Source organism: Pieris brassicae, chromosome 10 (assembly GCF_905147105.1).
Source record: "Pieris brassicae chromosome 10, ilPieBrab1.1, whole genome shotgun sequence".
NCBI classification, from domain to species: Eukaryota; Metazoa; Arthropoda; class Insecta; order Lepidoptera; family Pieridae; genus Pieris; species Pieris brassicae.
This window is the reverse complement of record NC_059674.1, coordinates 51,285-60,536: the sequence shown is the minus strand read 5'-3', so window position 1 is coordinate 60,536 and position 9,252 is coordinate 51,285. Positions and strand designations below refer to the sequence as shown.

Genomic DNA, 9,252 nt, shown 5'->3' with positions numbered 1-9,252 from the left:
TAGCCCCAGGTCGTCAAAATTGAGTAAATACATACATACATGGCGAAAACCATCGCGATGTTCTCAAGATATTATTTTTTAGTTCTACTCTAAACGAAACGGCTTTCGACTCGATACATTACAAATAGCATTGTGCTTCAATATTTATAGCGAGGTCTTTAAGTGAACACTGCGTCCTCACTCAATTCAAATTATTAATATAATCAATCGCGTCGGTACAAGGTCTGTCCAAACAAGTATTATTCAATGTCGAAGCTTCAAAATGTATATATATTCGATGTCTATGTCGATATTTAAAAAAAATATGAAATCACGTTTGAAACAGATCTTATTCATAAAAACTAAATCATTATTCGCCCCATGTCGCCGCTTCTCGTTTTGGAGGCCACGACTCGTCACACGAGACGAGACGAGAGTGATTTAGTTTTTCAAAATAAATAGTGGAAAATATTGTCGACTAGGCCATTTACCACCTTAAAGTAATGAGGTATACATAATACGATTATTTACAATAGTATACAAGAGTACAAGTAGTAAAATAACAATCGTCATACAAAAATAAATATAGTAAGTCTAGGGCGTTCCTAACATTTGTTTGACTCTCTTTCGAAAGTGATGCTGAAACAAAATCCACGAACGTTTGCACGACAAAGAAAACAAACTTGATCCCAAATTTTGCATCGTTTTAGTGCTTACATAAATATAAAACAACAGTCAGGTACTCGTCGAGGCCTGAATTGTCAACAAATCAATGAGAAACTAGTATACAGAGATAGTGTCTAACAAGTGGCAAATCACAAATATAACGATACTAGTGATACAGTCACGGTACACGATACACCAATAAATATACAGACTACAGCCTCTATCTGCCACTACATCTATGGAATGTTTCTAAAAGTAATCCGAGTTTAAATAAAAAATAAAACTCTCAATAAAATATATAAAAATAATATGAAATGTTCGAAGTCACGAGATGAGATCAAGCGTTTATTGACGCAAATGATTTCGCCTTAACTATTGTCGGAACGCTTTGGCTTCGATCGAAGAGGTAGTGTGGTAGCGCTTCAGCTCGGGGAACACCTCGAGAAGAACCAGCTCGAAGAGCTCCTAGAAATATACATTAATTTCTTCTAGCTTCCAACAGTTAATTAATTAACATTGTGCTCGACTCGAGATCAGGTATTGACGTGACGGGCTCGATGGAGCGAATCGTCTCGGCGGCTAATTTAAGACTATCAAAGTTTGCGGAGGAATGCTTTCACGGACGAATCTCGAAGTGGGAGCACACGTGTTCGAGTTCGCGAGATATTTAAACAACATATTATATGTTATGAGAATGTCGATTCTGTTCAGTGCTGTCGTCTGTGACAAAGTCGTTGTAGAACAATTTGCAACGTGCGATGGAAACTTTAACGAGCTTCTCGAGCTGGTGATGAGGAGGATTCCCGAACGAAATGATAAGATGACGTATTCCTTTGGTAGATATTTAATGCACTATATCAACGAAGATGGAAGATTTTACTTTTGTATCACTGACAGGGTTCGTATTAATTTCCTCTTACTTAATGAAACTATTTTTGTAGGCCTCATGGAAATAGCAGAACAAAATTGCGTGGGGTTTGTCCGGAAGCATCGTACGTTTGGCTCATCTCCATCCCGATTTGGTCCATTATTATAAATTCATTTCAAATCACAACGGTCTGTTTCCGTATTATTTCAAGACGTGGACTACGGCCTATTTTTAAGTCCATTTATAATTAATGATTTGTCAGCAAATACATACAAAATATTGTCATTGACACCATTACAAAAAATCGAAATATATATTTTTTTTAAATACAATACGATTGGTATAAGTAGAAATACAACATTTTACAATATGCAATAATTTATATATATTAGATTTACCTAAAATCCTACCATATAATTTGAATTGATAGAAAAACAGCAGTAAACCCTTTCAGATCTGGGCCTCGGGTTTCTGGATCTGTTTGGTTATCATTTATTATTCTAATAGGCAAGTAGGATTAACCGTTTTTAGGTGAGACGTGCTAGTTTCTTCGCGTTGCATTCCTTCATCGTGCGAGCCAGTGATAAATGAACAGAAAGTCCACAAACGACAGTCACACAGCGAATTGTTAATCTAAATTTATCTATTAAGTTGATACCTACCTAAGATCGATAACTACCAAACACATTTCCACAAATTTTCGAAATAATTCCGAATCGCAAATCTAGTCGAGTCAATTGAATGTTGCAGTCTTGTCAGCGCTCACGAGCATTTCTCTTCCTAAACGAGGTCAAAAGACAAAACAAGAGAAAAATCTTGGCGAAACAAATGTACAGATATAACGAAAATTACGGAAGCATTGTTATAAGAAGCGGAGAGTTGGAAGAAATCAATTCTATTGGAGTCGATAGCAGTGGTAATGTTCGCTAACGCGGTCTGCTCGTCCCGATACACGTGTAGCGCGTGAGATTAATGTGACTTTGTGGTTGCAGAGAGTCTTCTTGGCGACGCATCGATCCTAGTTGAGAATCATCCAAATGTACGAAACACGGTTAGTGTGGCATTTTGGATATTTCTATGTTAAATAATTGCTGTAAACTGACAAAACTTTTTAAGAATTAAGATAATATTTGTTTTCAGGCAATGTCGTACTCCGAAACTTGGCCGCGGAACGCGTCAGTCTCCTCGGGAAGGAAGTTGAAATACGGCATATTGGCGGTGGTGTTCGTCGGTCTTTCGTCACTCGCTTACTTTCCTTCGCAATTGTGTTATTCGATGACACTTATTCTATTGTTAATCATGATGATAATGCAAGCCCACCACGTCGTCTCTTACTAAGGAGATGCGACACTCACGTAGAAGAGCTGCCTGTTGTGCGTCGCATCTTGCAGCACCAGGAAGAGGCGATGGGCGCCCCTGGCCGCCGCGTGGGCGCCCACCAGAGAGGACAGCCCGCTGACGACGCTCTCGCTCAGCAGCTGGAGGGCCACGGTGCGGCTGTGCTCTGTGCGGAGTCACAGACCGCCATTCACAAAACCGTTAAAGCATAAATATAAATAAAAAATAGTAATTCAAGTTTACCTTTGTCCATGACATTCCTGTCGAAGGTGGTCTCGGACAGCTCGCCTCCCGGCCACCAGGACTTGAGCGCCGCGCTGATGTAGTAGTGCAGCATTTGCTCCGAGAACAACCACGAGATTGTCTCCTTAATTTGCCTGAGACAGTTCGCTCGTTCACGTCGACGCTTCGTCTTCGGTTCACGCGAATACTAAATGTTTGGTAGTTGTACGTACAACTTCCTAATCTCTAGAGTTATTTTCAATGTTTTTCGATTCTAAATTTCTCAACGGTTCGATAAATGTGATTCAAGGTACACAAGTTAATATTCGATTGACCATTGGAGCGGACAAAAGACTATATTCCGAGATAAACGTGAACATCGCGTAAACTGATACGACCTAAATCTATAAATTCATAAATCACGCTCAATCAGTAAATCACAACGCACCGAATCCGCACCGTATTCATCTCGATCATGAATAGTGTATAAGAGTTAAACTCGAATGGACCGTTTGGGCACGGAGATGGGATTGACACTACCAGATCGTAATTATTATTACATTAATATACATCAATATTTTGATATTTCATGAGAAGAGCTTCGCTAAAGAAATAACCCAGAAGGGTTAAATCACCTACAACAGTTAATTCTTGTCGTAATCTGCTCAAACGCACTACTTTCCCGTTATTATTTTTATTCTTCTCGTAACCGTTAGGTTGGGTTGTTGGGAACGTGTCATCTCGAAACAGCTCGCGAGATGAACGAGAGATCGACCCGTTCCCTCCGCTCACCTGTTGATGGTCCGTCCGTAGGTGATCTGCACGAAGGAGACGAGGGTCTTCCGGAGCCACTTGAAGACTCCTCTCGCGTCGAACACTTCGCTCAGCAGGGCGTAAAGGGGCTCGGCCACGCCGTCCCGCTCCTCGCCCCCCGGCCCCGCTGGAGGACGAGAGTCGGTCACACGCGGATCGTCAAACGCCTCGTCGAGCATCTGTCGGGACCCCGCTCACCTCTCACGGAGCCGTTCGTCTGGTGCCGGGCGAGCTCGCCGTTCCCGTCCAAGTACGAGGAGATGTCGTCCTCGTCCGCCGACGCCGGAAACGCTTCCCTCTCGCAGGAGGAACGACTCGGCGCCTCGGCGCTGCTGCTGCACAGACGTTCTCGTGAGGCCCGACTCCGCTCACGCGATCGTGAAGGCCGATCGTCGGTGAGCAATGTTCGTCGGCGAGCTTTACCTTTTGAATAATGTCGAGAAGGAGAACTTGTTTTTCTTGGGAAGGTCGCCCCTCTTCAGGTGCTCGGAGCTCGGGTTCAAGAAGGTGTACACGGCTTCGGACTGATTTAATCTATCGTCTTCTAGGATAAACTGAAAACGACAAACGATAACTAAAAAGTTTTCCAAACTCCTTTTATTTCGTAGGAAAACATCCAACGGCGTACCTCTAAATATTTCTGTATCAAAAGTTTGGCCTTCTCCAGCGAGTTTTTGTCGTTTTTCCCGAAAATAAATTTAAATGAATTCGAAGGCAACTCGAGATTCTTTAATTCCGAACACATGGGCCTCAGCTTGCGATGCAGTTCCTGGAAAAGAAGGCGCGGAATGAAGGGAACGGCCTTCGAAAGCGATTCGATACACAGAGCGCTAGCGAACCTGGAACTCGGCGAGAGTCTTCAGCAGCACCCACCCCGAGCAGATGTGCTGCGGCTTCTCCTCCTCGGCCTCGCTTTGCGCCATGTGCACCACCACCACGAACTGCGGGGGCTTGGACTCGTCCAGCAGCTGCGACGGGTAAACAAACTTAATCTATCGCTCGAGAGGAGGCATCGCACGAGTAGAGGGAGCATACGACACCTCAGCGCTGTGCACCGTGGCCCGCCAGCTGCCCAGATGTTCCGCCCATGTGTCGGTCCGGGCCAAGTGTGCCTCGAGGCGCATCTGCTCCCCGGCCAGCTTCTCCACTTCGTTCGCCAGCATCGTCAGGGCGGGCGACTCGGGTTTCAGAGAGGCTCGCAACGCGGCCAACGCTTGCGTCTTGTTGCTGTGTCTCTCGTGCAGCCGGTCCAGCTTCCTCCTGGCGTAGGTGGAGTGCTCCGCGAGATGGGCTCCCGCGCCTCCCTCGGTCCCTCCGGCGCCCGGCGAAAGCCCTTCGCCTTCCTCGCGCTCTTCGACCCCGGAGGCCGCCGCGCCCGTGTCTGATCGTCGACAGGGCTTCAGTTACATCCACAGAGCGAACTAGACCATCAAACGACGCGATGAACACTCACCCTTGTCCTCCTCCGTGGCCAGCTCCGCGAGGAGAGCGCTATAGTGGTCGCTGAGCAGGAACGAGTGGTAGTACTTGTCCTGAATCGTGTCCACCACCGAGTCCCGCACTTCGTAGAACACTTCCGGTCCCGTGTCCCCGAGGAGGAAGGATTCCATCCTCTTTCTGGTCTCCTGCATGTAAACACGTGAACGATGTATGTATCCGTGAGCGCACAATCTAATTCGAGGCGGAATAATTAACTTCACCTTATCGACTTTAATTTCGGCCGTGGGTGACCTGATGTAGGTGTAGAAGATCTCGGCGCCCAGCTGGTGCCAGTTGTGCCTGTGGCTGTGGCGCAGCTCTTCGACGGCAGACCAAAAGCCCACCAGACCTTGGGAACACAGAGTCTCTAAGAACATCGCCAGATACTTTCTGCCGGCGACGCTCTCCATGATCTTATGCAAGGGCATTGTCTGAAAAGAAATATTCTTTATTTGCTGTCTTTAATTGCCGATGAAACGAGACAGATGAGGACATTATTTAAAAAGGTGTATTTAGACACGAGTTCTTAATGAAGAAAAGCACTTTATAGCGTAACTAAATACTAACGCTGGCTTCTTGAATTGTTGTTTTAGGTTGAAATAATCTCTAAAATTAAATACGATTAAATCAAGTTTTCCCTTAAACCGATAGTTTTAAAAAATAAATATAGTCAAATTACTCACGTTGACGTCAGACTCGAGAACTGGAAACGCTCCATCCCAGCCGTGCCTTTTTAGAGCGTCTTCGCAGTCGGCCTTCGCAATAGATAACTGATCGATGTATCTTTTTAGTTTCTTCGCATCTGCCACTTGCTGTCGACTGACGTTGTTCAAGTTGCCACTCTTCTCGATCACCTCGATGTCGACGCCTTTTGCCCGTTTGATGTTTTGCAAAGTGGTCGCTTGCATAATTTGAGTCACTATGTCATATCTAAAATGATTACGATGAATTTCACTTTACAACTAACAATTTATTACCACTCACCACTAACACAAATTTATGTCACAATTAACTAATTCCCTACAGTTTCAACTTTCAACCTAGTTAATAAGATCTGAGGAGGTTGTTTTTTAATTTTATGCGTATAATCAAATGACGCTAGTAAGAAAACCTTCACAAATGAAGCATTTATCCAATTTTATTTTAGCTATTAAGGTATTAAAGAAGGTGTTTAATCAAAATCAGTGAATTCTTATTGAAAAATAATCCAATTAAATCTCTTGTAAAATAGCTGCTTGTTATGAAGGCATATATGACAAATTTTAGAGTCTAATAAACATAGTTATGAAATAAATACCGTAAGCGCTTGAGTGTGTCCACATTATTACAGCTATTGATTAAGCGAATATAATCCTCAAATGTCTTAGCATATTCGTGGGTCCTAACATGCATTGCGTCCACTTCCTTTTGAGCCTCCAGATATTGTATTATCTTTTGGTTTATATAATCTGGGTCTGTGATGATGTCAATAGCGGGTTGTAGAACTATAATAATTTTCATTTATTATTATTTTATTTAGAGAATTTTAGTATTCATAAGATACAACTTTGCTCCTAAGCAAATCAACATTAATAACATAGAGCTTTAATATCCAGTATAAGATGAAATAATTATAAAAATTACAATTGTTTATTATTATGTTTGATTGTCAGTACAAATACCAATAATAACTGAGATGAGATTTAATAATAAATTAATTTCTACTAACTTTTACAAGCCAATACTTCTCGGAGTAAATGTGAACCTGGTGTCAAAGAGTAACAGCGTGGCATCAAATACATAACCATCATTTCACTTATTTGTCGTAGATAGTGTAATTCTGTATCCAAAGACATCAAATGTGGCATTAAAGCGAACACTGGAGGTTGATTAAGTTCCATTCTGAAATTATTTAAGTTAAAGATGACTGAATTTAAATAATGAGGTTTATATTTGTTTCACAGCTTTAAAAATAATTATCTTAAAAACTATTTATATTATATTTTACTAGAATAAAGGTATAGATCTACAAACTGTTGTAAAGTGCAATGAAAGAGAATTTATAGGAGACCAAGTTTACGTACGCACAACTTGTAGAAATCCTTATTCTTTCAAAGTGTTGTGTGACTTTTGTGACCATGTCATTGGCTAACAATTTTTCAGCATCTATTCTTAACAATCTTTCATATATATTTTGAATAGCGCCCCAAACATGCACCTTAAACTTTTCAATTATTGGTTCTGGCTTGTGAGTCAGCTCTTTTATCCATTGAGTGACAAAATCTCTTAAAAAATAGTCCAGTAACTGTTGCAGCTGACTATCCACTGTTCTTCCAAATATAATTGGTAAATGTGGCTTTTTATTGGTATAACTCCAAGCATTTTTTTCATCCTTAAACACATTTTTAATTCGATAATTAAAGATTTTTTAATCACAAAATACAATTAAGAAATCGCATACATACTTTTATTGCACTCTCTAGCACGCGAGATTTTTTTTCTATACTATTAAATAAAAATAGCGACGTTTGGTGTGGTGACGACAGTGAGATATGACCAAAAAAAGTAAACGTAAATATAGTCACAATAAGTGTGGTACTAAATAAAATGAAGTAAGTTAAATTCCATATTAAAGGAAAGCACCAAAACAGTAAGATGCATAAGGGAAGCACAACATAAAATCTTCGCTCAGACATTATTATTTGCCTGGTTTAACATTCATGAGGACGCTTTAAATTGTATTTATTTCTTTTTGAAGGTAGTGCAAAGATTCATTTTGTTATTATAAAAATAACAATATAAAATAAAAATATAAGTGAGCCAGTGAACTGTGAAGTGTTACTTTTTTCTCAGTAAATATTTAAATCAGCACTACATCTACTTTAATGATTCACTAAAACAATAATTATAATTTTTAAATTGATTATAGAAGTTAAAACTTAAAATATTTAATATTTATTTTAATAACGATTTATTTTTTCCAAGTCTTGACATTTTTGGCACAGATTATGGTATTTGAAATGAGAACTATGATCTGTAGCGGAAGATTAATTGTCTATTGTACCTTAAAGTCGTTGTCACTCTCATGCGAATGCCAAGTCTAGACAAGATGGCTTAACAGTAGTGTATGTAGAAAGTCGAAAACTAAATTTGTATGAAAATGACAGCACGTGTCGACAGTCTAGTAGCCTAGGCCTATAAGGTGTGAGTTGGGATACAATAAGCGACGCCATGATGGTGTAGGTGATTAGTACGTGTCGTCATGAAACAATAATTCGTTCTGAAAAGAACAGTTAATTGCGTTACCGTTAGGACAACTTTTTGCCGCGCCTCGATTTTATTGTCTACGCACCCTTCGCATCTTGGTACCACATGTTTACCACTAGTGGCCAGGTAGGATAATTTTTGTATATAAATCTACAGTTTTTAAAAATTAAACACATTCCATCTTCACCTCTTCTCAACGAATTATTAGGAAGTTCTATTTTAACCAAATAAGGACTAACCAACCTAAACCAAAACTACCCTAAAGTGGTGACCCCGAGAAGAACACCAAGAAAATTGAAGATGACGAACACAGAAAATTCCGGTGCAGAGCGTCAAGTTTCATCACATCCGTCGAGCCAAGAAGTCTCCGGTATCTCACTGTCACTCCGTGTGCCAATTCCAGAACAACCAACCATCGACACCCTCATCGGTGAAATAAGAAGGTTGTCTTTGGAAGTTGCCGAGCTACGAGTACAACCACGCGACAACTACCGCAACAGTCGTTCTCGCTACCATTCACAATCACGCTCGCGGAATGCATCAACAAAGCGCAACGAAAACCGACGAGAGTCGCAGATGGAAGATCGAAGCCGGAAAAAATCTCCAATGCCGTACTGCTATTACCATCATCGCTACGGTAT

At 41.1% G+C, this 9,252-nt stretch overlaps 1 protein-coding gene across 4 annotated transcripts; it reads right to left on the bottom strand.

The window, feature by feature from the left end:
* Nucleotides 1–666: 666 nt before the first annotated feature.
* LOC123714999 (sorting nexin-25) lies at nucleotides 667–8,275 on the bottom strand. 4 transcript variants are annotated; one of them, XM_045669749.1, is made up of 16 exons: nucleotides 7,810–8,275; nucleotides 7,429–7,736; nucleotides 7,074–7,246; nucleotides 6,663–6,849; nucleotides 6,049–6,295; nucleotides 5,587–5,796; nucleotides 5,340–5,511; nucleotides 4,927–5,267; nucleotides 4,726–4,854; nucleotides 4,515–4,655; nucleotides 4,310–4,440; nucleotides 4,085–4,221; nucleotides 3,866–4,013; nucleotides 3,095–3,228; nucleotides 2,869–3,017; nucleotides 667–1,110 (listed from the first exon to the last, which is right to left on the bottom strand). In XM_045669749.1, exons 1-16 carry the CDS (start codon nucleotides 8,038–8,040, stop codon nucleotides 1,018–1,020), a joined length of 2,931 nt encoding a protein of 976 aa, XP_045525705.1. In that variant the 5' UTR covers nucleotides 8,041–8,275; the 3' UTR covers nucleotides 667–1,017. The 4 variants fall into 4 exon arrangements, with proteins under 4 accessions (XP_045525705.1, XP_045525706.1, XP_045525708.1 ...); XM_045669750.1 differs by having other exon boundaries at nucleotides 4,085–4,218; XM_045669752.1 differs by lacking the exon at nucleotides 667–1,110 and having other exon boundaries at nucleotides 2,857–3,017; nucleotides 3,095–3,281.
* Between the last annotated feature and the right edge of the window lie 977 nt (nucleotides 8,276–9,252).

Coding starts and splice junctions, on each gene's coding strand:
- LOC123714999 (XM_045669749.1), bottom strand. CDS start 8,040: ATGTCTGAGCGAAGATTTTATGTTGTGCTTCCCTTATGCATCTTACTG. Junction 7,247..7,428: donor AGGATTTCTACAAGTTGTGC/GTACGTAAACTT, acceptor AAATAATTTCAG/AATGGAACTTAATCAACCTC. Junction 3,018..3,094: donor CAGGAATGTCATGGACAAAG/GTAAACTTGAAT, acceptor GACTCCGCACAG/AGCACAGCCGCACCGTGGCC.